Source organism: Acinonyx jubatus, chromosome C1 (genome assembly GCF_027475565.1).
Source record: "Acinonyx jubatus isolate Ajub_Pintada_27869175 chromosome C1, VMU_Ajub_asm_v1.0, whole genome shotgun sequence".
NCBI lineage: Eukaryota > Metazoa > Chordata > Mammalia > Carnivora > Felidae > Acinonyx > Acinonyx jubatus.
The window spans coordinates 17,947,826-17,974,719 of record NC_069381.1 but is presented as its reverse complement, the minus strand read 5'-3'; the positions used below and the strand labels follow the sequence as shown (position 1 = coordinate 17,974,719).

Sequence of the window (26,894 nt, the reverse complement as noted above, 5' to 3'; positions counted from 1 at the left end):
AACTGATACACTTCCTTAGTAAACCAAGGTTGATGAATGATCCAGCAGTTTCTGTCTGGGACTCAAGATCTGACTCTATCCCAGATATTCACTAACAGGTAGCTTTCATCTTTCATCCGACTTGAGTGTGTATGATTCTCCTGCTTGATTTCCCCACCCCCTTTCTTTGCCCAGCTAATGTCTTCCCATTGTAATGCCTGACTTGAGATGCTCTTTAAGGCCATTCTATAGACCTAGCATATCTTTATTTAACCCATCATTACCTTTTTTATTGAGGTAAAATTCACAAATCATAAAATTCACCATTTTGACCTTTTAAAAGTACCCCACACAGTGGTTTTTGGTCTATTCACAATGTTATGAGTGACACCATTGAAAATGGTGGAATAGAGAATTCCAGGGACCCATCTTTCCAGAAAAACAGCTAATGAGCTGACAAAACCTATCAGAATCACTTTGTTTATACAACCCTGGGGTCTAGCCAAAAACATGTAACAATCAGAGGAAGGCATGGTGAAGAGAGAAGCTGTTGCTTTACGGTAAGAGAGCACTGTGGCATTTTAAATTGTCTGCCTCCCATCCCTTACACCCCAGATCTGTGACAGCCATGAAGACACAGAGAGAGTGATACATGAACCTTATTTTTTTTAAAAACTGTGGTTGTGGATTCTGACCTGTCTGGTGATCCCTGAAGGGTTGGCACAGGGCTTGTCTTTGTTCTGTCTGACTTTAAAGCCTTTAAAGGTACAAGTAATGGCTGTGTAACAGCTTGGGGCAAGGGACAGCACTCAGGAGGAGCAACAGACAGAAAGAAAAGCCTGGCAGGAAGAGTCTGGGAAAGGAGACACACAGAGGATAAGGGCTTTCTAAAGTCTCCATGTATACCGGGGAATCAAAAAGGCCATGCATGTAGCCAGGGCTGGATGCATGCTCCAAAAAGGCCTGATTAAACACTAGCCTTCACCTCTGGCTGGCCTGCAGGCTGGATGCAAGCAGGGAGCAAGGGCTAAGGCACAGGGGTATAAAGGGCCTGGCCAAGCATCGGAGGGCCCGACACACAGCCAATGTGCTTAGACTGGGAGAATTGGGGGAGGTTTTTTTTTTTTCTCTTTTTTTTCCTTTTTTGGATCTACGTGGTTAAGGAAACTGTCAAAACACAAGGTGACCACCCAACAGGAACAGACTTCATCAGGCTGCATACAACAGCAGTCACATGGACTTTATGAAAAGAATTTAGAAAAATCACGAAAACGAACAAACACTAACAAACCACAGCAAGCAACGACAGCAAACGGGGGAGGGGTGCACATCTGATTTCTACAGTTGCAACACAATATTGGAAATGTCCACTTTTCATCAGTGTTGTACAACCATGCGACTCTCTAAATCCCAAGCATTTCCACCATCTCCCCCCAAAAGAAACCCCAAACCCATTAGCAGTCCCTCTCCGTTCCCCGTCACCCCAGCCCCCGGCAACCACGAATCTACTTCCTGTTTCTGGACCTGTCCTGTTCTGGACACTTCATATAAATGGAATCCTACCGTATGTGGTCTTTTGTGTCTGGTTTCTTTCATCGAGCATAATGTTTTAAGGTTCGTATGTTATAACATGTACCAATACTTCATTCCCCTTTATGGTCAAATAATATTCCATTACGTGGATATAACACATTTTGTTTATCCAATCACCAGTCACATCTGAGTTATCGCCACTTTCTATTACAGATAACTAACATCCTTGTACAAGTTTTTGTACCAACATATATTTTCGATTCTCTTGGGTATCTATGGTGACTATTTCAACTTTTGGGCGAATGGTCAAACTGTTTTCCATAGTGGCTGCACCTGTTTACATTCCCACCGGCTGAGGACTCCAATTTCTCCACATCCTGGCCAACACTTGTTATTTTTCTTTTTTAAAAGTTGAAGATGGGGCGCCTGGGTGGTTCAGTCGGTGACAAGTCCGACTTCAGCCCATGGATCAAAGAGTAATTTCAACTTTCAAGTCTTATTTTCTAAGAAATACATTTTTTTTCAAAAAATTTTTTGACATTTGTTTATTTTTGAGAGAGAGAGAGAGAGAGAGAGAGAGAGAGAGAGAGAATGAACAAGTGGGGAAGGGGAAGAAAGAAAGGGAGACACAGAATCCAATCCGGGCTCCAAGCTGTCAGCACAGAGCCTGATGCGGGGCTTGAACTCGTGAACCACAAGATCACGATCCAAGCCGAAGTTGGATGCTTAACCAACTAAGCCACCCAGGCGCCCCCAAGAAATACATTTCCTAAGGCTATAGCTGCCAGAGAGAGTGATTTCTCTGATGGATCTGGGCAAAGTAAACTGAAAACCTTCAGGAAAGGATTCACCATTCTAGATGCTGTTAAGAATATTTGTGATTCATACAAAGAGATCAGAATATCAACATTAACAGGAGTTTGGAAGAAGTTGATTCCCACAATCATGGATGACTGTGAGGGGTTCAAGACTTCAGTGGACGAAGTCACTGTGGATGTGGTGGCAACAGCAAGTGAAGTAGGAGGGGAGCCTGAAGATGTGCCAGAATTGTTGCGATCTCATGATACACTTGAATGCATGAGGAGTTGTTTCCCATAGACGAGCAAAGAAAGAGAATGGTGGATGGAGAATCTACTCCTGGTGAAGATGCTGTGAAGATTATTGAAATGACAACAAAGGATTTGCAATATGACATAAACTGAGTTGATAAAGCAGCAGCAGGGTTTGAGAGAAGTGACCCCAATTTTGAAAGAAGTCCTGCTGTGGGTAAAATGCTATCAAACAGCGTCACAGGCTATAGAGGAATTGTCTGTGAAAGAAAGAGTCCATCAGAGCAGCAAATGTCACTACTGTCTTATTTTAAGAAATTGCCCCAGCCACCCCAGCCTTCAACACCCACCACCCTGATCAGTCAGCAGCCATCAATATGGAGGCAAGAGCCTCCACCAGCAAAAAGATTCTGACTTGAAGCTCAGATGATGATTAGCATTTTTAAGCAATAAAGTCTTTTAAAATTAAGGCATGACATTGTTTTTTAGACATAACGCTACTGCACATTTAATAGACTAAAGTATAGTGTAAACATAATTTTATATGCACTAGGAAACAAAAAATTCATTTGACTCGCTTTACTGCAATATTTACTTTGTTGTAGGTTGTCTAGAACCAAATTTTCAATGTCTCCAATGTGTGCCTATACCTATGTTTCTAAGGGTTTTATAGTCCTAGCTCTTACGTTTAGGTGTTTGATCCATTTTGAGTTATTTTTTGCATATGATGGGAAGAAGGAATCCAACTTCATTCTTTCACATGTGGATATCCAGTTGTCTCTGTGTCATCTGTTTAAAACACTATTCATTCCTCACAGAAGTAGTCTTAGCACCCTTGTCGAAAGTATGTTGGCCATGGATGTGTCGGTTTATATTTGGACTCTGTATTGATATGTGAGTCTATCCTTCGGTCACTATCACATGGTTTTGATTGCTGTAGCTTTGCAGTAAGTTCTGAAATCAAGAAGTTGAAATCCTCCAACTTTGTTCTTCTTTTTCCAAGACTGTTTTGGCTAGTTGGGGTTCCTCATGTCTGCATATGAACTTTAGGATGAGATTGCCTCAAGGTATTTTTTTATTTAAAATTAAAAAAAATGTTAATTTATTTTTGAGAGAAGGACAGAGCACGAGCAGGGGATGGGCAGAGGGACAGGGAGACACAGACTCTGAAGCAGGCTCCAAGCTCTGAGCTGTCAGCACAGAGCCTGATGCGGGGCTCGAACTCATGAACCGCGAGATCATGACTTGAATCGAAGCTGGATGCTTAACCGACTGAGTCACCCAGGGGCCCCTCAAGGTATTTTCCAATCTCCCCTGTAATGTCTTCACTAACTCACTGGTTACTTAGGAATGTGTTGTTTAAATTCCACATATGTGAACTTCCTACTTTATTGTTATGAATGTCCTTTTGCTATTGATTTCTCACTTTATTCCACTGTGATCAGAGAACATACTTTATATGATTTCAGTCTTTTACATTTATTGACATTTGTTCTATGGCTTAATATATGCTCTATCCCAGAGAATATATGCTCTATGCCATATGTTCCATATGCACTTGAGAATAATGGATATTTTGTTACAACTGAGTGAGATGTTCTATAGATGTTGGTTGAGTCTAGTTGGTTGTTGTTCAAGTCTTCCATTTTCTTTTTTTATTTTCTTTTATTATTATTTTTTATTATTAAAAAAAATTTTTTTTAACGTTTATTTATTTTTGAGACAGAGAGACAGAGCATGAATGGGGGAGGGTCAGAGAGAGGGAGACACAGAATCTGAAACAGGCTCCGGGCTCTGAGCTGTCAGCACAGAGCCCGACGCGGGGCTCGAACTCACAGACCGCGAGATCGTGACCTGAGCCGAAGTCGTTCGCTCAACCGACTGAGCCACCCAGGCGCCCCCAAGTCTTCCATTTTCTTGACAGTGAGGTACTGCTAGTGAGGTCCTGAAGTATCCAATGATAACTGCTGGACTGCCTGTTTCTTCTTTCCATTCTGTCAATTTTTGCTTCATGTATTTTGGTGTATATATTTTATTATTGCTATATCTTCTTGATAGATTGACTCTTTTACCATTATGTAATGTTCTTCTTTGTCACTCGTAATAATTTTCATCTTAAAGTCTATTTTGTCTGATGTTAGTTTAGCTAGTTCAGCTCTCTTTTGGTTATTGTTTGCATGGACTATCTTCTCCCACTTTTTTATTTTCAATCTTTTTTTGTCTTTGAATCTAAAGTGAGTATCTTGTAAATAGCATATACTTGGATTGTGTTTTTTAAAAAATCTATTCTGCCAATCTGTCCCCTTTAATTGGAGAGTTTAATTCATTTACATTTAATGTAATTACCGATAAAGAAGGATTTCTACTGTTTTGTTTTCTATATGTCATGTCTCTTTTTTTTTGTTCCTCAGTTTCTCCATTACTGCCTTCTTTTGTGTTAAAGAGATATATTTCTTAGTGTACCATTTTAATTCCCTTATAATTTCTTTGACTATTTTTGAGTTATTTTCTTAGTGATTGTGTTAGGGATTATAATTGCCATATTCAAGCATGTGATAAGGCATTTATAATTGCAATTATATGTACAAATATTATAGTACATATAATAGTAAATTTAGTATTTAGTAAATAGTAAGTATTTGTATCACATACTGTAATTAAAATACATGTATTGAAATACTGTATAGGCAAAGATGTAGTAAAATCAACAAGATTTCAATTTCCCCAACCCTTTCTGGATATATCAGGTTAACCCAATGTGCCTCTAAGTGAAAACTTATCAGCATAATTGATAATGCCTTTTTGGTCAATGTCACAGAACTTACTGAGGAGGAACAAAATAGGTCACCCCAAAATATATCACTTTGGCATACTGATTATTTTGAATTAAAGTTACTTAAGAAACAGCCAGTACAAGAAGGATACTCTGAGGCCCCATTTGTCCCCCTGAAAGTGGGAAATAAGTCTCCATGTGAAAGGTACCTTTCCAGTATGTACCAGAAGGAAGAAAGACATTCTTATCACCAGAGATAGGAAATTTAAGGCCAAGAAGCCTGTATAAACAAAACTTGCTACTACTTCACTAATTTACTACCCAAAGCCCAACCCCTTTTGTCTTATCAATTCTTCACAAATTTATTGTCTAAAAGGTATGAAAGTTACCAGCTTTGGTTACTTCTTTGGGGCCTCCATATGTATGACATTAAATTTTTCTCTTGTGGAATCTATCTTATGTCAATTTAATTATTAGACCAGCCAAAGAATCTACAAGGAGAGGGAACCTACACTGTGAAAGCCAAACAAGTACTGTGGTAAATGAAATGTATATAGTACTTTGTTTTGAATGAAGCTGAAAGAGGCTCTCCTCATATTGTTAGCTGATAAGTCAATAAAAATAGGTTATCACTATGTGATTTTTAGCACGAAACTTCGGAGGAATTGAAAGAATTTAGGGATGCTGCCATAACAACATTCCTTCCATTCTAGGTACTTCTGTGAACACGTTCTCAGCACCTCTAGCTATAACACCCCAAACCTGCAACAGAACTGATGCTAAAATCTGTCCCATTCTAGCCATCAGTAATATTTGTCTTGAATATTAAAAACAAAGTCCCATTCTCATTCAGATATTCATTTAAAAAAATTTTTTTTTAATTTTTTTGAATTATTTATTTATTTATGAGAGAGAGAAAAGAGAGAGAGAAAGTGAGGGGCAGGAGGGGCAGAGAGAGAAGGAAACACAGAAATTAAAGCAGGCTCCAGGCTCTGAGCTGTCAGCACAGAGCCTGATGCAGGGCTCAAACTCATGGTCTGTGAATTTATGACCTGAGCTGAAGTTGGACACTTAACTGACTGAGACACCCAGGTACCCCCAGATATTCATTCTTCATGTGTTATTTTATGCTTGATAATTATTATAAAACTTTATATTACATTAATCAATTGCTTTTATTCAATTGTATCAATAAAAAGCTTCTGGGTTGAATCAGTTATTTCTGAACATGTTAAAAAGAAAGCCAGAGGCCCAAAATGGCCTCACTTAGGCCAACTCACCAAACTGGGGCTTAATACCTCCCCTAACTGAAGTTCTAACCTCCCCCAGAAATGTAGTCTTAACTGGTCAGTCAGGAAGCTTCTGGTCAACACCAGTAAAGTACTCTGTCACATAGACTCTCTCTATCCCCCAAAGGAAGATGACACAATCCACCTAATAAGACCCGTTTGTCCCCAAAGGTCATCTCACCTGAAATAGTCCTTTTTTCTGTTTATAACTTTCTTGTCTTGCTTTTAAAACCGCTTCCCTTTCTGTAGCCCTTTGGAGCTCCTCTCTACTTGCTGGATGTGATGCTGCCTGATTCATGAATCAATTAATAAAGCCAATTAGATCTACAAAATTTACTTGGTTGAATTTTTGTTATTTCACAAACCTTATGCCAAAGGAAATATTAACAAAGTGAAATTCGATCGCCTATTTTACATCCTTTCTTGTACACAAGTAGGATATGCGTCCATATAATTTTTAAGTGTTAAAACACAGACACTGTTTGGGGACAAAATTCTGTGGGGGAAAGGTCGGGAAAATACAAAGTTAGGGACAAACAGGAATGACGTAAAAATTTCCGACTGCTAAGGAAGAGCTTTTTCAGGGGCTCCTGGGGGGGGGCTCAGTTGGTTGAGTGCCTGACTCTTGGTTTTGGCTCAGGTCACGATCCCAGGGTCAGGGGATGGAGTCTGTCAGGCTCCACACCGAGCGTGGAGCCTGCTTAAGATTCCCTCCCTCCCTCCCTCTCCCTCTCCCTCCCCCCCCTCCCCTCTCTCCCTCTCCCCCACTCGTATGCGTGCGCACTCTCTCTCTCTCTCAAAATAAAAAAATAAAATAAAAAGGAGTTTGTTCCGAAGGCTGATGGTAGATATCACGTGGGCTTTATATCTCAGGGGCTATAAAAAAAATACTTGTATTAAAATGTGCTAGAAACGACACACTTTGCAAATATAAACTTGTGACACAAGTTTTATGTCTTAGATGTCAACCAAAGAAATGAATGAGGAAACACAAGGTGTTTCTTTAGAGGGTCAAGTCTGAAGACCCCAAAGGAAGCCCTTCATTAAGTGTAGCTCATTAAGGCTACAGAGCAAGGAACTCATCCTCAAGGAGGCAGAGACCTGGGGGCCAGGCAGGCACTCGGCGCAGAAAGTCAGTTTATCTATGCTAATGATTAATGGTTCAAAGAGTTAACTGGCAGTGATTCTACAGCGACTGCTTTGGGCAGAGAGGAGACAGAAGGACCCTGGTTCTGGCTCCCACAACACCTCACAGCTGCCTTATTTCCTTTATGGGGGACAAAGGGGAGCTGGAACCAGGCTCTGGGAGTTGTGCAGAAAGCGGAGACCACAGTGAGGGCTTCTCAGAGGGCACGTGGGGATCACGCGGCTGCAGGTTCAAGGGCGGGCTGGGGGATTTGCTTCACCTCCTCGCTAGCTGGGTCAGCAGTGCCCCTCTCTCAGAGCTGGTGCGTGGACTTCCTGAGATAGTTGGGAGAAAGCACTTACCTCGGTAACTTGGAACTAGGGTGAGCTGGAGGAAAATGCCACTATTTTGCCACTTGGACCCATACAAAATGGTAGTTTCATATGGTTCAACCTGTAACTGGTAGCTATTTTATTTTTACTGCAAGAGACTAAGCTGTCCTCAGATGCAATGCCGATGAGGTCCACAAGGCTGCCCGAAGAGTGTGCTAACCACTCGCCAGGTGGAAGTAAAGAGATCAAGAAGGGAAATGAGCCCCTGTGGCCATGTAGACAAGTCAATACTATTTCGGGGAGGAGGATGGTGAGGGCCCAAACCTAGAAATAAAAACCGTAGGGGCTCCTGGGTGGCTCCGACTCTTGATCTCGGCTCAGGTCGTGATGTCGTGGGTTTGCGGGTTTGAGCCCCATGTCAGGCTCTGAGTGTGGAGCCTGCTTGGGATTCTGTCTCCCTCTCCCTCTCTCTCTCTCAGAATAAATAAATAAACTTAAAAAAAATCATAAGCAGGCTAAGCAGCAGAAAAACAAGGTTAAAAGGTTACTATGATAATCAAGGACGGTATTTACGGAGTGTTTTTATATATACACATTAGGTGTGGCGTGAAACCCTTTCCATGCGTTGCCTTTGGGCGATAACCCACCTACGAAGTGTGTACTGTCAGGAGTCCTAGGTTCGGCACACGGGTTGGAAGGACTTTACACGTGAACAAAGTAAGGCCCAAAGAAATGTAAAAACTTGGCAGAGGTGGGGACAGGAGGCTCTGTGTCGCTCCAGGTCTGACTTCCAGTCTCCCGACGGTCACTATTCCTCCGGGCTGTCTCCCACTGTGTTCTCTGAGGTGCCCTTCAAAGGCGGCCCAGGTAAATTAGGAAAAAAAGACAACCCTGCCTCGGGAGTGCTACATTCCCACTAGTGACACAGGCAGCTGGGGTTTCTTTTAAAAGCCATTTCCACAAGCATATCAATCTCCACGCATAACAACTGGCTACAGACAGACCTGGTTAGTAACAGCGCAATATAATTAAATGCCCTTTCATCCAGGCATTTCAAAGGGCTTCATCAACGTTAATTATGCCCCAAGCCCTTGTGAAGTGGTGCTTGATTCAATTTTGTGAGCATTGAAAGTCAGGCAAAGGCGATGCCACCGGCCCAGGGGTTACACAGTTTGAACGTACACCTATTAGCAGCCCTCAAGTGTGTGGCGAGAGGCGATTCAGAGTCGAGGTGACAACCGGCAGAACTCCTGACGTTAAGCTCCGCCTCCAAACCTCAGAGCTGGAAAACTGCAAAATGGGGGTGTCTGGGTCTGCTGGTAGGGAGGGAATGAGGGGTGGGGCCTGGGTGGCTTCACCGACTTCCTCTTTTTGCAGAGGAACCACACCAGGTGTGTTCACAGAAGTCATTTAAAGGGGGAAGTGTTGAACAAGTCCACGTGGATGGCTAACCCAGAACAGGGATTTGACCTTGGACTCCGTGACTCTGTCTCAAGACTAAAACAGATTCCTGCCCCACTGAGGGGCAGGTTGGGAGAACTGCCTGGTGGTGGCCTCAGGCCAGCATCTTCACCTGCCATATCTTTGGATCCTGAGTTCCTCCGCCCGCGATGTCAGATGGGGACGATGCCGCTGAGGCAACACCGAATTGGCGCCCAACTGGCTCTCGACTTCATTGGGCAGAGTCCACTGAGGTGGAAGAGAAGGGAGGAAAGAGGCAAGGGCCAGCCTCATTTGGAGGCAAATACCTCCATGGGGGCTCCTGCCAGTGGAGAATTTCAACTGCCCGAGAAAGACCAAGACATGGCCAAAGTCAGAGTGAGCAAGCGGCAGGGCCGGACCTTAACAGGTGTCCCCAGCACTTTGGTCCCATATATACAGGTGAGGAAGCAGTGAGGCCTCCCAACTATCAGGAACCTTATATTGAGGACACAGGTGGACCCAACTGGGACGCTTTGAAAACGAAAGGGGGCTCTATTAATATACGTGGCCGTGAGGCACAAGCCAGGACTTTTGGTCCCTGTACTCATAGTGCAGCCTCTGAATGGGAAGGGCTGCTGGAGAGGGAAGGAGGGTGAGGGCCACACTACAAGCAGGCAGCAAGGTTTCAAACTCAGCTGCTTTCTTGGCGTGGCTTCAACAGACCTCAATGTCAAGGGTGGGGCAGCAAAATCAAGGTCACTTCTCTCTCTGCTTCAGCTTCCCTGTGTGGATTTTGAAGACCAGAAGTCCTGGGCTGGGTCCTGCCTGTGCCACTTACTGCTGTATGACTTCAGGGGAATTACCTTAACTCTCTGAGCTTTGGCTTCCCCTCTGAAAAATGGAGGATTATAAACCCTCATGGGATTGTCATGTTACATGAGATAACATACATGTTGGGAATGTCATGTTACATGAAATAACGTACATGTTGAAACATCACCTGGCACATAAAAAAGTACTAAAACAATTCTAGCTTGTTACTATCATTATTTTTTATCATTTTTATTATCACTATTCTTAGCAATAGCTCTAAGGACCTTTTTGGTGCCAGCTACGACTCTGGAAAAAAAGTAAACGGTTTCCAGAAAAGCAGCCAAAGGTCCCAGAGGTAGGAAACCTTGCCGAGTGAAACCTCAGCTCAGATCTCCCGTTCTAACATCTGCTTTACATCTGCCAACAAGAGCCTCTATTTAAATATCACGGTGACAAGACCAGTCATTACTTGCTATTTAAACTCACCTCCCACAATCCCTTGGGCTTAAAACTGCCAACAATTCAGTATGAATTGCATTCTGGCTTGCTCTGAGGGTTACTCATATTCAAATACAAGAGAGGCAGCTGCCTGGCTCTCCAGGCTCTGCTACTTCTGTAACCTGGCTTCAGGCCAGCTCCCTGATGCTTACCTTCTCCAGCAGGGGAGGCATTATCTTCCCCAGGATTGCCATTTCAATACTTACTAACCAGTGTCAGGGAGAGAAGGGGCCTGGCAGAGTGGTGGGCCCAATGCAGGCAGCAGGGAGCCATGGATAAAAGCAAGGGCCTTGGCAATGCACACACTCAATTCGAATCCCAGCTTTACTACCTACTGACTGTGTGTCCTTGGGCAAGTTAATTAACCGCTCTGTGCCAGTTTCCTAATACGTAAAAGGGGATTGTAATAATACCTACCTTGAGGGGCCCTGTAAGGATTAGCACAGTCCCTGTCATATAGTAAACAGTCAACACAAGTTAGCTGCTGCTATGATCGTGATGATTACTACAGGAACTGGGAATGGGCTATGGAAGTGTGACAAAGGACCTATATTTTCCTGCTAGGAAAACTGCCAAAGGTGATACCTGAGCTGGAGCTGGAAGAATACGTAGGATTTCTATCAGTAGAGACAGGGGAGGATACAGGCAGCTTCAGTTTCCTACATCTGTAAGTTCAGGTCATGGTCGCAACCGCCATGTAGGGTGGATTTAAAACTGACCTGCAGAGAAGTTGCATGCCTTTCCCCCAAGTTACAATGACAGATAGTGAGAGAGCTGGGCCTTGAAGACAGGTCTCTCTGAGTCTAAAGGCCATGCTGGTAACACCCCTCCTAGCTCTACTTTTGTATCAAATTTGTCCCGAAGGCTAAGGCACTGATAAAAATAGCTTCCCCCACCTCCCTCCCAGACTGCAAACTCCTTCAGGGAAGAGAGAGCTCGATGGTTTATACAGCCCCGCCCACCCCACACAGGCAGGGAGAGCAGGTGCTCAGCTGAAATGCCTATTCGCTAAACACAAGAAACTGAGGCCTGACTCTTCCAGGCTGAGGCCAAGCTTCCAGTGCCGGCAACCCCTTGCGATGCTGCCTTCTGGGCAGCTGGCCTCTTGGGCTCCCTTTCACAGCCCCCCCCCCCCCCCCGCCCCAACAACCAGGGCAGAGAGCAGCGCTGCAATTCAAACGGCGTGCTCCTAACTTCACCTCATTGATAAACTTGCACTTGGGCCCTCTTAACGTTTTCCTTGCCCCAAATATAAGAGATGATTTGGGGGCAGCCTGCCCAGCCCACATAACCACTTTTCTCTGAGAGCCGCATACAAGGAGGGAGCCCCAGAAACCTGTCTGCTGTGTGAGACTCCACCCACCTGCCCACCACAGATTGGACCAGGGTAGACACCTGACCCAAACTGGCCAATCGGGTCTTCCCTCTGTCAAAGGCGGGGGAGGAGTTCCAATTTGTTCTAATCTCCTTGCCCTTCTTACCTCTGGTGGCAGGAACTACCTTGTAGTCTTATTATAATAGTTTTCCCTTTTGTCTCAGCGCCTCTGAAATGGGTTTTTATTCCCTGCAACCCAAATAGCCTTAACCAAATCAAGGTGGAAGGAAGCAACTTCCTCTCTCCCTAGGCACAATTAACTACACGCTCCTCCGCTTTGGGCACCTGCCTCTGTTCCTCTTTGTAAACCCCAGGCACTCGTGAGTCAAGCACCTCCCGCATGCCTCCTGCGTGGGCTAGGTGCTTTTTCATTGATCTACATGGCTGGAGGGAGGAGGGATGGAGGGAGGGATCACTACCACCATTCTACCCATAAGAGAAGCTCTGAGGGGCTAAGCCATATGTCCAAGGGCACTTAGCTGGGAAGGAGCAGAATAGGGATTCGAGGACGCGTCTTCTTTCCCTTGATCCCCCCCCCCCCCCCCCCGGAACTTCAGTTCGCTCATAACTGTGCATGTGCCCGTCTCCCATCTCAACTCAACTCCTAAACTTGTTGGTAGAGTCGCCATGATTGATTTACCTTTGCTCCAGCACCCGGAAGGTACTTCTACAATAAGTAACAGAGATAATTTGTAATTGAAATGGAAACTTATTAGAAATCTCACCTGGGAGAGTGTTCTGTGTTTTCTTAGATTCTGTATCTGTTTGTTTGGCACACATTCATCACAGCCAACTGCATTAACTGTATTTTCTTGTGTTCTCTGTTCTTGATGCTCTGGCATTTGTGGCCTCACTCACCCGGCAGAGACCACCTCTCCCAGATCTAGCCAATTCTTAGAGACAGCAGGGACGCAAGCAGCACTCTGGGATGCTCACTGCAGCCCTGTTTACACTCACCCCGCGGTAGAAACAACCTGAACATCTAACAGTAGGGGATGTGTCCAGAAAGTTTTGATAGAGCAGCTCAACAGATTACTGGGCAATCCGTTCAAAAAGTATGCGTTAAATCACGACTCAATGACACGGGGAAATAACCCACAAATAGGGCTACGTGAAACAACCAAGATACGAAACTTTCTGTGCAGTCTGATCCCAAAAGCGTAACACCAAAAAAAGACAGGAAGGAGAAATATGAACAAGGCTTATCTCTGAGTAATAGAGTAGGTGATTTAAAACAAACAAACAAATCTTCTAAGTGGGAATACCTCCCTTTAAAAATATTTCTCGGGGCGCCTGGGTGGCTCAGTCCGTGAAGTGCCTGACTTCGGCTCAGGTCACGATCTCACGGTCTGTGAGTTCGAGCCCCGCGTCCGGCTCTGTGCTGACAGCTCGGAGCCTGGAGCCTGCTTCAGATTCTAGGTCTTCCTCTCTCTCTGCCCCTCCCCCACTCGTGCTCTGTCTCTCTCTCTCAAAAATAAGTAAACTTTAAAAATTTCTAAAAATATTTCTCTTTCTCTTTTTATGTTTTTCTCTAACCCCCTGTCTTTATGTACTTCAATGAGTGTTTCTTTCTTCTGGATTACCCGTTCTCCTACATTTGTGCCTGTTTCTGCTGCTAACAGGCACGCAGACCCCGGAAATACGTGTTAGCCAGGGCTATGCTGTGTTACTCTGGGGTTAGAAAAACACCGCATTTCAAAACCAGACAGAAAGCTCTTGCCTTGTAGGAGAAGGAAGCCTCACTGCCGCCGGGGTCTGCGCTGCTTGTGGGCTGGAGCGGGCGCAGCTGCAGGGCCGCACCGCGGGCTCGGTCCATGGCGCTAGTGGAACATTCCCTGGGAAGCTGGAGCTGCCGCTAGGCGGGGCCGAACCCGGAGACCATCTCTCCTGGCGGGGGGTCACCTCCTTTCAAGGGGCCGTTGGAGGACTTCGAGGCTCTTCTGGCTGATTTACAGCCTCTCCCTCACCTTCACCCCGAGAAGTGCCAGGTTCTGTCTCTCCCGAGCAGGCAGGCGAGGGTGCGATTCCTTATCCTGGCGACGCCCTAGGGTGGTGGGGAGGAACATGAACAATGCAAGTACAGTGAGCCCAGCTTGATCACCCAAGGGGAGATATACTTTGAGGACAAAATGCAAGCCGTCATGAGAAGTGAAGTCATTTACAAAATTATATCATGCCTTTGGCCTCCCCTAATAAAGACATGGCTCAGGATGCCTGGGTGGCTCAGCAGATTAAGGAGCTGACTTCAGCTCAGGTCAGGGTCTCACGGTTTGTGAGTTCCAGCCCCTGGCCGGGCTCTGTGCTGACAGCTTGGAGCCTGGAGACTGTTTCAGATTCTGTGTCTCCCTCTCTCTCTGTGCCTCCCCTGCTCACGCTCTGTCTCTCTCTCTCTCAAAAATAAACATTAAAGGGGCGCCTGGGTGGCTCAGTCCGTTGAGCATCCGACTTCAGCTCAGGTCATGATCTCACGGTTCCTGGGTTCAAGTCCCACATCAGGCTCTGTGCTGACAGCTGGGAGCCTGGAGCCTGCTTCAGATTCTGTGTCTCCCTCTCTTTGGCCCTCCCCCACTTGTGCTCTGTCTGTCTCTCTCTCTCTCTCTCTCTCTCTCAAAAATAAATAAAAGGTAAAAAAAAAAATTAAAAAAATAAACAAACATTAAAAAAATAATAAAAATAAATAAATAATAATAAAGACATGGCTCATCTACCTCAAAACCTTTTTCCCTGGCCCTTAAAAATTACCTTTCCTCAGGGCACCTGGTGGCTCAGTTGGTTAAGCATCTGACTCTTTTAGAATATTTTTTTTTAATGTTTATTTTTGAGAGAGAGACAGAGTGTGAGTAGGGGAGGAGCAGAGAGAGAGAGGGAGACACAGAATCCAAAGGAGGCCCAGGCACTGAGCTGTCAGCCCAGAGCCCGACGCGGGGCTCGAACTCACTGACCATGAGATCATGACCTGAGCCGAAGTCAGGCGCTTTGCCAACTGAGCCACCCAGGCTCCCCAAGTGTTTGACTCTTGACTTCGGCTCAGGTCGGGATCTCAAGGTTCATGGGATCGAGCCCCACGTTAGGCTCTGCACTGACAGCATGGAGCCTGCTTGGGATTCTCTCTCTCTCTCTCTCTCTCTCTCTCTCAAAAATAATTAGGGGCATCTGGGTGGCTCAGTGGGTTATGCATCCGACTTCGGCTCAGGTCATGATCTCACAGTTTAAGAGCTTGAGCTCCACATGGGGCTCTCTGTTGTCAGTGCACAACCCACTTTGGATACTCTGTCCCCCTCTTTCTCTGCCCCGACCCCACTTGTGCTCGCTCTCTCTTTCCCTCTCAAAAATAAGTAAACATTAAAAAAAATAATTAAACAGTTAAAAAAATTTTTTTTTCTAATCGCCTTTTTGCTCCCCCCCCGGCTTCCTTCTTCCCGTCATATCCTACCTTTTCCATAGGCTCCCCTACATGAGAAGTAGAAGATTGTCTTGTCTGCCTCTCCAGGCCTCCAAAAAATATCCTGCTGTCATAATAAAGGAACCACCTGTGTTCGATATCGGAATGAAAGAACGAGAAGAAAAGCTATCTTCACGAATGGTGGAAGAACTGGGCTGCTACCCGAAAGTCAGCCTAGCACAGGTGAGGTAACACTGGACCCTGGGAGAAGACCTGTGTGACCGGATCATACCACCTCTGGGAGACTCAGGTGCCTCATCTGTAAAGTGGGGGTAATAATGTGGCTTCAAGTAAGATCATCAATGACAGTAATTCCCGTTGACTTTATCGGACTGATATTTTCAATGCGTGTCAAGCTTTTCTACCAAATGGAGAAGAAAGATGAAGTATGCTCCTAGGGTTCTGGAAGGCCTGGCCAAAAATACCTTACCACAACGCTAAGGGTTCTTTGAAGTCTTCTTATAGTAGAAAAGAAAAAAAAAAATCAATCATACAAATTTGGATTCTACTGCAAAGTCTATGCTCATTTCAATTTAAAAAATGTTATAAATAGCTTTTGATCTGTTATATGCTACCTGTTTGCCTTGGCCAAGTCATTTAACTTTGCAGGCAGTTTTCTCTGCTGGAAAATACAGATAATCAGATAATAACATTTCTACCCCCACAGGGCTGTTGCGAGAATTTGATGAGATAATGCATGTAAAATGCTATGCATAACAAATGGCCAATGGATGGCAGCTATTATTAATTTTATTCTTATCAGTTTATTTAATTTACCCACAAATATTCCTTTCTTTCATGCATTCATGCTACATTTATTGAGGGCTTACTATATGCCAAACAGACACAGCCTCTGCTATGCCTCAAGGCTTCAGGCTTGAGGACAAAGTTGCTCTTTGTCCTGTGACTTCCAGTTCCTTCTGTTATCTAGCCCTCTCCCCAGGAATGCTGGTTCCTGGTAGGAGTCATATGTCACAGGGCTAACACTGCGTCCAGCATCTAGGAGACACGAGACGCAGGGCTTGGCACAGGGGCAGGCACAAAGACCATTTAGCTCAGGTCTCACTTGGTTGAAGGGCCTCAAAATTAAATCCTTGTTGCTATCTCCAGATGAGGTTACACATTCAGTATATAGTCAGTACCTTAATTACATACATATACATGCCATATATATACAATACGTACAGGGTACACTCATCAATTTTATAACTCACATCCCATAATCAAACCTCCCTGACTGTAAAGTATTTGCAATCTTGTGAAAAGCATTATTATTCTTCACGATACTTTCATGTGTGGGTGAAAAGCATTATTGGGTTAAATTTATGTATTTTAATGTTTTGAATATAGTAGCCTTAGGAAGGAAGAGTGGCCCAGGGACAGACCTCCGAGAGACCCTTAGAGGCTTTCAAGCTGGAACTGGAGAGGCACTGGGGCACAAACTCTGGGAAGGCGTTTGCTGAATCCCCTGTTCATCCCTTGCCAAGATCCGGCCCAGGGCCTGGCATGGTGACCTCCATCTATACCTCCTGACTGGCTAAAGGCAGGCCTGTTAAGCACCTGATGCAGTTTGCAATCAAGAATGGAATGGCTTACTCCGGCCTCATCAACCACAACTCCAGAGATACAACTGCTGCACCCAGCCCCGCCCACAGGATGTCAGAGAAAGCAAACAGGCCTTGGGGACAGGCCAATGGGGTGATGGAAACCTAGGCCTCCTAACCTTCTTTGGACCAGTTACTTTGTTCAGGTGGGTTTCTGTGTTTGTTTTTGTTTGTGATGGTGTTGTGACTGTCATTTAATTCGCTTTTAAAAAGCAGCTCTTATCTCTGCCTCAGAAACGCTCAGGCCTCTGAGGCATCACCTGCAAAGACAGGAAACTCTCCCTCAGCTCGGGAGGAGTCTAGACTAAAGGCCTCGGATGGGGGGTGCTGCTTGAGTAGCTCAATAGGTTAAGCATCTGACTTGATTTTGGCTCAGGTCATGATCTCACAGTTCGAGGGTTCCAGCCCTGAACCTGGCTCTGCACTGACAGTGCGGAGCCTGCTTAGGATTCTGTCTCCCTCTCTCTCTGCCCCTCCCCTGCTCACATGCTCTCTCTCATAAATAAACAAACATTCAAAAAAGAAAATAAAAGCTCTGGAGGAACTCTTTGCCAGTTGCCCTCCCTTGTAAGGCGCACATTCTTTGCCTGGATGATTCTCCTTTTCTGCCTTCAAAGCACTTTTCCAGGACTAACATATGCCCAAGAGGCAAGTGGCCAACTCTGTGTTCCCAGCCACCCCTTAATTTTGAGGCCGTCACAGCCAGCAGTGAGCACAGGGTCACTGACTCAAGAAAGGAGAGATAATTCTAGGTGCTTGTTTCCATTCCTCTCCCCCCTCCCCCTTATCTCAATGAATTATTTCACCAACCCACAGAGCAGGTCAGACAGATGACAGGACCATAGGTCATGGCTGCTAAGAGTAGAGTTTGCATTAGGATTTGGCTTTATCTGAAAAAAATAATAAAATACGCTCTTTCCCACCACCTGACGATTCGCCTTCCGGCTTGTTCAGTGCCAGTTACGCCAAGCCCTTTCCCTTTCCTGGGCTTTGGCTCACTAAAGGGTTACACTCTTCATTGCCCTCCCATTGAGCAGGAAACTACACCTTCCAGCAGCCAGTATACATCAAGACTACCTCCCCTCATTCCACCTGCTAACTCCACCATCTGCTACTGCCAGGAAGCCCGAGCCGGCGTGTAGAGGGATAATTTTGGCAAAGTTACCGCATTTCACTTCCTGATTTGGTAAAGGCTGCCATCATCTATATTAAGGCAAACCCATGCCCCCTGCAAAAATGGGGGAAAAAAGCATTCCGAGGCAGCGAGACCCAGACCTGCAAGGCTGATGACAGCAAGAAGGAAGGGTATTTGTACTAGGGGGCGTTAGATGATTCCAAATGCATTCCCTTTCCTGAAAAAAACAAAGGCTGATTTCAAGTCCCCCCCTCTCTCAGGCTTAATCACTACTCACCGGCGGCGTTTTCTCTAAGGACCACCTATCGGAGGTTTCTGAGAAATGACTTGGACTCTTCGCGCAACCCGGAGGCACAGCCTCCTTAATTCCTTCCCCAACTCAAGAGCGGCCAGGGTGCTGCAGTGTTTTGCTTTCAAAGGCCGCGATGTGATTTGGCAGGACGCCTGCCAGTCAGAGGCTGGCGGCGACTTCGTGCAGGCGAGTGGCTGCGAGGAAGGGATGGGCGGGACAGCCCCCGGCTATTGGCTGTGCCGCAAAGCTTGCTTGAAGCGTAGGGGGAGAGACTTGGGGAGGCGGCGCCCTCCTCCAGCTTCGCGCTCACCTGGAGGGGGTCCCCTCTAGCGGCCGCACCAAGAACGTTGGAACAAACCCCGCTCTCGCTCTCCGGAGAGCTCAGGTGACTGCTCGCCTCCCCCTGCCCGACAGGTGGTCAGCCTGCCAGGAGCGCTGCCTCCTGGGCTTTGCTCCTGCTGTTGCTGCACTTTATGCTCTCACCATCTATTCAAATCCTTCACATCCCTCGAGACCCGGCTACCCCAAAAGCCTTCCTTAGTACTGGGGGCCATATACATCTTCCTTTGCGGGCCCTCCCCTAACACCTGTTGGCTGAGCTATATACCAACGCTCCCAGCGCGTCCGCAGCTCCGCAATGCTTAAGGTCCTCCAGTGAGCCTAGCACTTGTAATGTACAACCATAAGTACAGTAGGCAATAACTGTAATCAACACGTGCATGGAGCTTACACTTCTTCATACATGCATCTCATTTCAGATCCTCGCAACAACCCCCTGAGAGGGACGTGGAGCTCATGCCCATTTTACAGATGAAGAAATGGCATTTGGGCAGAAACCCCCAAGGAGGAGAAAGTAGCCAGATTTGGTTCAGATCTGGAGGCAGAGAGACTCAGAGGGAACACCCGAGAGCAGAACGAGGTTGGCATTTCGTAGGAACTGCCCATAGGAAAGCGTGACTCGAGCAAGATTTTTCTGGGGCGTGGGCGGTAGGAGCCGCAATCAGAGGACCCGGCCAGGGACGGCTTAATAAAACCTTTGGATTTCATCCTAAATTTAAGGGGGGGCCATTGAGGGTTCTGAGCTGGCGGGTGACAAGATCACAGGGACTGTTCTGAAGCTTGTAAAGAGGGGCTCAAGGAACACTATATGTCTGTCTACCATTGGATCGTTGTCCATAGCAATCTTTTTTCTTTTATACATAGGGCTTGGAGGAATGTTGTCTTAGGTTTATTCTTTTAACTAAGATTTCTGGGTAGGTAAAATTCTAAGGCTCTTGGTCTATCACAAGACATTTGAGGGATCACTTAGAAAATCCCCTATTAAATTTCCCAACCCATCCTGACTTAATTAACCTGAACCCTTAAAATTCTGGCAAACTCCCTGCGGGTTTTTTTTTTTTTTTTGAAAAGCCTCTGGCGATTGGCCAACAACTTTTCACCTTAAAGAAACGGAGGAAACCATTGGCTAGTTACTCACGAGGCGGGCTGAGGAAGGACTCTAGAATGTTAGGCGGTTGGTTGCCATAGCGACGGGGAGGCTGCGCAGGCCCGAGTCAGCCGCGGGGAACCCGACGAGGTAGGAGGCAGTTCTTGTCCGGGAACGGGTCGCGGGGTGGTGGGGAGGAGGACCTGGCGCACCCCATGGGACATCACTGAGATCCCCGGCCTTCTGGGTGCGTGCGGAATTCTTCTGCGGAGCTGGGTGGTGCCCCAGGGCGAGAAAAAGCCAAGGTCGGAGGTGCTCCCTCCTGATGGTGTGCCCCCAGCTAAAGCGATGATGATAACCACGGCCTGCCCTCCCCCACGGAGGTCCTATGAAGGGCGTGGGCCTCTGGCCCCCTGCCTCTGCCTCTGGGAGTGTACAAACGGTTGGGGGCTCCGTGCTGGGCAGTGGGTGGACGACAAAGAGCTGAGTTCTAACCCCAGGTCTTCCCCAGCAACTTGGGTGTCCCTCAGCGAAGTCTCCCCTGCTCTGGGCCTCAGTTTATCCATCTGTAAAGTGAAAGGGTGAGATTGGAATTTGGCAGTCACTAGCCGGCTGCTAAAGCTCCTTCCTGCTCTCTGACATGCCTTCTCAGTTCATGAAAAAATAGTAAATGGATTATTTCCCCCGAGAGGGCTTTGAAAAGTGTAAAATACTTTCAAGATGCACCTTTAGCATTATATATGACTGAATCGGTAAAAATCTCATATAGTCAAAACTGCTCACTCAAATACTATGAAGTTCCACATACAGTAACAGTATATATGATTTAGTATATACTGATACATGCCGCACATTAATATGCATGTATAGATGTATAAAATATGTGATAATACTATAACATAAATGATAAAGGGTTTTTTTTTTCTAGCATGTAGTTGAGTGAAGATATGCCTGTATTTATAGTCAGGTGAGTTAAAACCTTATAGAATGTGGCTCCGAAAGGAAAGAGTTGTATTATGAATACATCAATATGGACTATGGCTAGAATACGTCTACCCCTAGTATCCATTCATCCCACAAATATTATCGAGCAACTACTATGTGCTAGGAAACACACTGGGGATTCAGTGATGAACATTCTATTGGGGAAGACCATAAACAAAGAAATACATATAAAATATGATGCTTGGTGGTGAAAAGTGCATTGAGAAACATAAGGCAGTGTCGGGCTGGAGAGAGAGGGGTGGTATTCTGTAGGAGAGAGTGATTAAGGAAGACGTCCCTAAGAAACTTTGAGGAGAGACCCAGACGAATCTGGTGACCGGGTCAGAAGACAATACCCAGAAGAGGGAAGGGAGGAATCCCCATACTACAAGGAGGTATTGCAGAGGCTGAAAAGGTCCAATGCCTTTAGGTAGTGGGATATGACAACTGCCTTCAAATACTTGAAGAACAGTCCCAAAGAACAGTGGCTTTCAAACTTTTGGAATGTGATCCATGCTAGAAATGCATTTTATGTTGCCATCCAGCACTCACACATGCACATGACAAACGAAAAGCTCACAAAAAACTGCAGGCTGTGCCCTGCATTTTGAAAATCACCGACGTGAAAAGAGAGTGGGATTGATTCCAGGCTGATTCCAAGGTGCGGGATGAGGATGAGTGAAGGGGGAGAAAAAGGAATCAGCTTTGACACAGGCAGGAGCTTTCTAGTAATTAGAACTACCTAACAGTGAACTGCCTTGGGAATTCTCAAACTGAGTCCTGGGAGAGCCCAGCATTCTGCGAAAGGGCAGTGGTCTCAAATGTTTGCTTTTGAAAACTATTTGTAGTATCCTCGTTTTAAAAAATCCAGCCATACCCACTCAAGGCTGCTAAATGTCAAAATTTAGCAGGTTAACATTCAGTGGGTTCTGCCTTAGAGGTTGCTGTAGTGGTTAAGAGTGAGCAGAAGTCAGACTTTCTAGGTTCAAAGCCTGATTCCACCTCTCACTCTGGTGTGACCTTGAGTAAGTCACCTAACCCCTCTCTCTAAACTGCTGTTTTCTTATCTATAAAATGAGGATAATACCTCACTGGATTATTGTAAGGACAGCATGAAGTATTCCATTCAAGGTATTTAGGACTGTAAGGGCTCAATAAATGATAGTTCTTATTTTAAGCTGTTAATATATTATCCCTGTGCGTAGGTCAAAACCTAGTATTAATAAAAGCCTGCCATAGGCCTGGCAGCATCATCTCTTTCATCACGTGGATCATTGTATTTAATCCACGAGCACGTTGAGAGGAAAGTACCATTATCATTCTCACTTTATGGAGGGGGCAGTGGGCTCAAAAGATTAAGTGGCTTGGCTAGAATCAGAACTAGTAAGTGGCAGAGTACAACCTTGAACCCAGGACTGGATACTCTCGATTACTGTGCTGGTGCTCACCTGGGACTTGCTTAAACACGTACCACCGATTAGGAAGGTGGTATATCTTTATTACTCTTTTTTGAGATTCTAGGCCCATGACATCCTGTCATGAACAGTTATACAGGGACGTGCACCAGTAAGGTACATCCGGACAGTGCTCCGTTCAGACCTGGGCTGCACCTGCTCTCATCCTGGCTTCACAGGTATGCAGCGACAAGGCTCGAAAGCATTATTGCCAGTGTTGACTTTAGGTGACTTTATGGATTGTTTTAGAAAGTCTCTTTAATTTTTTGTATATTTCAAAAATTTGATAAGGTGCCCATATCACCATTATAATAGGAAGCTTAATTCTTTTTCTAAACACCTGTAATTCTATACATTAGTGCATTTTTATTTTTTATCATTTATTTATTTCTTAATTAACCTTTATATTTGAGTGTAGTTGACACACAATGTTTCATGAGTTTCAGATGTACAACACAGGGATCCCCCAGGGATCCCATCATGCTGTGCTCACCCCATTAGTGCATTTTTATTTTATTTAAAAATCTTTTTTACATATTTATTTTTGGGAGAGAGGGACAGAGCGCGAGCAGGGGAGGGGCAGAGAGAGAGGGAGACACAGAATCCGAAGTAGGCTCCAGGCTCCCAGCTGTCAGCACAGAGCCCAGTGTAGGGCTCAAACTCACAAATTACGAGATCATGACCTGAGCCGAAGTTGGACACTTAACCGACTGAGTCATCCAGGCGCCCCTCCCATTAGTGCATTTTAAAAATAAGAGTTTTCTTGTGGCTAGGGAAATAGATGATAGAAGTACTAAGTACTCAGTAGGAGGACTAAGACAACACAGCACTCTGGGGTGGTGAGTGAATGGTGGCTGCTTGTATAGATCCTAGAAGACATTTTTATACTGGAGTAGGTGGTTTTGCTGTGAGCATTATTGATTTCTGTTGCTTTGAATCTCTTAATTTCTTGAAGTGGACTGCCAATAGCTCTATTAAAGATTAAAGTTTCAGTGTAGCTTATCAACCAAAAAAGATTGAGAGTTGCTGCTAAGAGACAAGTGGGGAACAAATACTGAAGGTGAAAAGGATTGGTTGAGCACGCCATCATTCATTCAGTCCTCCATTTGTTCGGAAATCGTATAAGTTCTTTGGGGGAAAAAAAAGATGAGCAAAATAGAAGTGAAGTCTGTCCACGAAAGATGAACTGCAATGGAAATTGAGTCCTGCTCCTGCTGTTAACAACTAAAATAAAGACAGACATGAGGCAACTGGTTTTAGACGTAAGACAAGAGGTAGCTTAGTGTGGCACTTCCTGAGAGAAGGGAAATAAGGTGAGCCCTGCAATTGCCCAAGGTTAGTGCTGGGGGCAGTTTCCGGGCCACAGTTTAGTGGGGGGGAGGAGGGTACCCTCAAAAAAGCCCAGCTTTCTGGATTGGGGAGATAGAAATCAGAGTTCAGGAAGACCGGAGAGGCTGGAATTTATAGGGTAGAATACCACAGAGGAGGGGGGACCTGCACAGGTAAAGTTCGGAAACAGGAAGAAGGGGAGCGCCTGGGTGGCTCCGTCGGTTGAGCGTCCGACTTCAGCTCAGGTCATGATCGCCCGGTTCGTGAGTTCGAGCCCCACGCCGGGCTCTGTGCTGACAGTTCAGAGCCTGGGGCCTGCTTCAGATTCTGTGTCTCCCTCTCTCTCTGTCCCTCACCCGCTTGTGCTCTATCTCTCTCTCTCTCAAAATAAACATTAAAAAAAATTAAAGAAAAAAGAAATAGGAAGAAGTTTCTTCTCAAGTATTTGATTCGTGATGACCGTGGTCAGAATGTGTAGCAATTGGAACAACTTACTGGTACAGGCAACAAATGGAAGAATCTTAAAAGCATTGTGCTATGTGAAAAAAGATAGTCATGATTACATATATATGACATTCTAGAAAAGGCAACTCTTGTGACAGAGAGCAGAGCAGTGGTTGCCGGATGCAGGGTTGGGAGGGAACTGATGGCAAAGAAACACGGGAAACATTTGGGGATGATGGGTATACTTATGTCTTCGTTGTGATGTATTTGACACAGTTGTAAACCTTTGCCAAAACTTTGAACTGTACACTTAGAACTGATGAATTAGATTGCATGTCAATTACCTGAGCGTGGATAAATTTATAAAGTTCAAGCCTTCGGTAGCTCTGTAAGCAACGTCAACAGTGAACACGTTCGGAGTTCCTGTTACAGGCAGTGCGATGTGCTTGGGAGTTAGGGTCCTCGAACTTGGTAAATCTCAGCCTCTGCCCACAAGATTCCCCAGTGTCTTCTGCAGATAGACCAGAACCCAATCAACATGGTTAACAAGAAGGTGAAATGATCCCTACACATGCTGTATTTTGCTGTTTCAGGTGCTTAGAAGAACCCGTGGTAGAGTTTTTCATCAAACAAATGGAACGTGTCGCAGAACTTTGCTAAGATGGATGACTCAACACACAAAGACCAACACCCTGGCAAAAAACATTCCAGCAAAGCCAACAAAGTACAGAAAGGTCTTGTGAATTTAATCACAGGTGTCTTTGAGGGGCAAGAGAGCTCTTGACATGTGTTCTTTTTGGCCCATAAGAACACATTCTAGAGGAATATAGTAAATCCTGGGTCATACCCTCGAGGCTTAAGGGACATCAGACAGATTGCGTTGGTGGTTCCTCACTGCTTTCTAATGTGGTGACTGGGAAGAAACTATGAAAAGAAAGGATGAGGGGGGAAGGAGGAGGAAGTCTATTCAACACACTTGTTATTTCCATGTATCTGGTAAGAATCTCAGTCCTCGCATTTAGATGTATAAAGAGATCTTACTTTCTATATTCCTAAAATTAATGCAAGCCCCCCTTCTGCTGGGTTGTTTGGGGTATTTCCATCTCCCTGGTGGGCTTCTAGAGTCCCTGATGCTCTCCCACCCCGGCCAGACCTCTCTTTCTTCCTCCCATCCTTTGACTTTGTGCTCTCTTTTTCTTCAATACTTCTTTAAATCGAAGCATAATACATATTCAGAAAAAGTACACCAGTCAGAGTTATACAGCTTAATGGATGTTCATAATGAAAACACCGCCTATGGAATCGCTCTTCAGGCTAAGACGTGAAATCGCAACAAGTAACCCAAAAGTCCCATCTTGTCCCTTCCCCCATCTCTGCAAAAGTAAACATTACAGCTATCCTGACTTCTAATGGCATTAACTACTTTAGCCTGTTTTTGCACTTTATATAAATTGGAATCATATGACATGAACTTTTTGCTCTCAGGCGTTTCTCACTCATATTTGAGGGATTTAACTCCATGTTTCCTGTATCAGTGATGAGTTCATTTTCGTTGTTATAAAGTTTTTCGTGGTTGGAATACACCACAATTTATTTATCCATTCTACCATTGAAGGACATTTGGGTCGTTTCCAGTTTGGGGCTACTATGAATATAAGATTCTTAAACTATGCTTGTACATGTTTTGGGGACATATGTGTATATATGTTGTCTCTACCTCGGAGTAGAATTGCTGGGTCCTAAGATGTGTTGATGATCGGCTTAGTCAATATCGCCATTTTTCCAGAGCGGTTTTGCCAGTTTTTCTTCTTTACTAGCAACGTATGAGAATTCCAATTGCTCTACGTCATCGCCAACATCTTTCACACATAGTGGTTTTAATTTGCGTTGCCCTTTGATTGATGAAATTGAGCAATTTTTCATACGTTGGTTGACCTTTAGAATATTCTTTTTGGAAGAGTGATTGTTCAAGTTTTTTGCCCATTTGTTTTCTATTGGAGTTTTCTTCTTAAAAAAAAAATTTTTTTTTTAATGTTTATTTATTTTTGGGAGAGAGACCAGCAGACAGAGCAGGAGTGAGGGAGGGGCAGAGAGAGAGGGAAACACAGAATCCCAAACAGGCTCCAGGCTCCAAGCTGTCAACACAGAGCCTGATGCGGAGCTCAAACCCATGAACTATGAGCCAAGGTCAGATGCTCAACCGACTGAGCCACCCAGGAGCCCCTGGATTCTTCTTATTTTTAGGAGGTCTTTAAACCATTCTAGAAATGAGTCAATTTGTCACCTACAGGTGGAGTAAATATCTTTCCGTCTGTGATTTTCCTTTCCGCTCTTAATTTTAATATAGCCCAATTTATCAATCCTTTCCTTTTTAGTTACTGTGTATAATCTGTCCTACTTGAGAAATCTTTGCCTAGCCCCAAATAATTTCTTCTAGAAATCGTATGATTTTACTTTTCGTGTCTAGACCTACAATTCAGTGGAATTGTTTTTGTGTATGGTATGAGGTGGATGTACAAGTTTGGTGTTTTCAATATCCATATCCAAGTGAACCAGGACCATTTATTGAAAGGCCATTCTCGGGGTACCTGGGTT

The 26,894-nt window shown here is 45.0% G+C and overlaps 2 protein-coding genes and 1 long non-coding RNA gene across 17 annotated transcripts in view; 1 reads left to right on the top strand and 2 right to left on the bottom strand.

Moving 5' to 3' along the window:
- The window catches only part of NIPAL3 (NIPA like domain containing 3), a 50,488-nt gene extending 31,694 nt beyond the window's left edge, over positions 1 to 18,794 (bottom strand). For all 3 annotated transcript variants that reach the window (XM_015075166.3, XM_027060071.2, XM_053209002.1), the window contains exons 1-2: positions 18,648 to 18,794; positions 13,910 to 14,233 (exon numbers count right to left, since the gene is read on the bottom strand). In XM_015075166.3, coding sequence (XP_014930652.2) covers positions 13,910 to 14,005 — 96 coding nt within the window. In that variant the 5' untranslated portion in view covers positions 14,006 to 14,233; positions 18,648 to 18,794. The remainder of the gene's footprint in view (positions 1 to 13,909; positions 14,234 to 18,647) is intronic.
- LOC128312974 (uncharacterized) lies at positions 4,289 to 13,899 on the bottom strand. Its single transcript, XR_008293033.1, has 2 exons — positions 10,454 to 13,899; positions 4,289 to 10,418 (listed from the first exon to the last, which is right to left on the bottom strand). It is a non-coding gene; the product is annotated as an uncharacterized LOC128312974 (long non-coding RNA).
- Positions 18,795 to 18,918: 124 nt separating the features above from the next.
- The window catches only part of STPG1 (sperm tail PG-rich repeat containing 1), a 55,259-nt gene continuing 47,283 nt past the window's right edge, over positions 18,919 to 26,894 (top strand). For 2 of the 13 annotated variants that reach the window (XM_053209044.1, XM_053209040.1), the window contains exons 1-2: positions 22,472 to 22,705; positions 24,893 to 25,033. In XM_053209044.1, the coding sequence (XP_053065019.1) occupies positions 24,965 to 25,033 (69 nt within the window). In that variant the 5' untranslated portion in view covers positions 22,472 to 22,705; positions 24,893 to 24,964. Of the gene's footprint in view, positions 19,048 to 19,420; positions 19,582 to 20,112; positions 20,239 to 20,259; positions 20,336 to 21,017; positions 21,056 to 22,461; positions 22,706 to 24,892; positions 25,034 to 26,894 lie in introns of those variants that run through there. The other 11 variants (XM_027060075.2, XM_053209055.1, XM_027060074.2 and 8 more) reach the window with 11 other exon arrangements.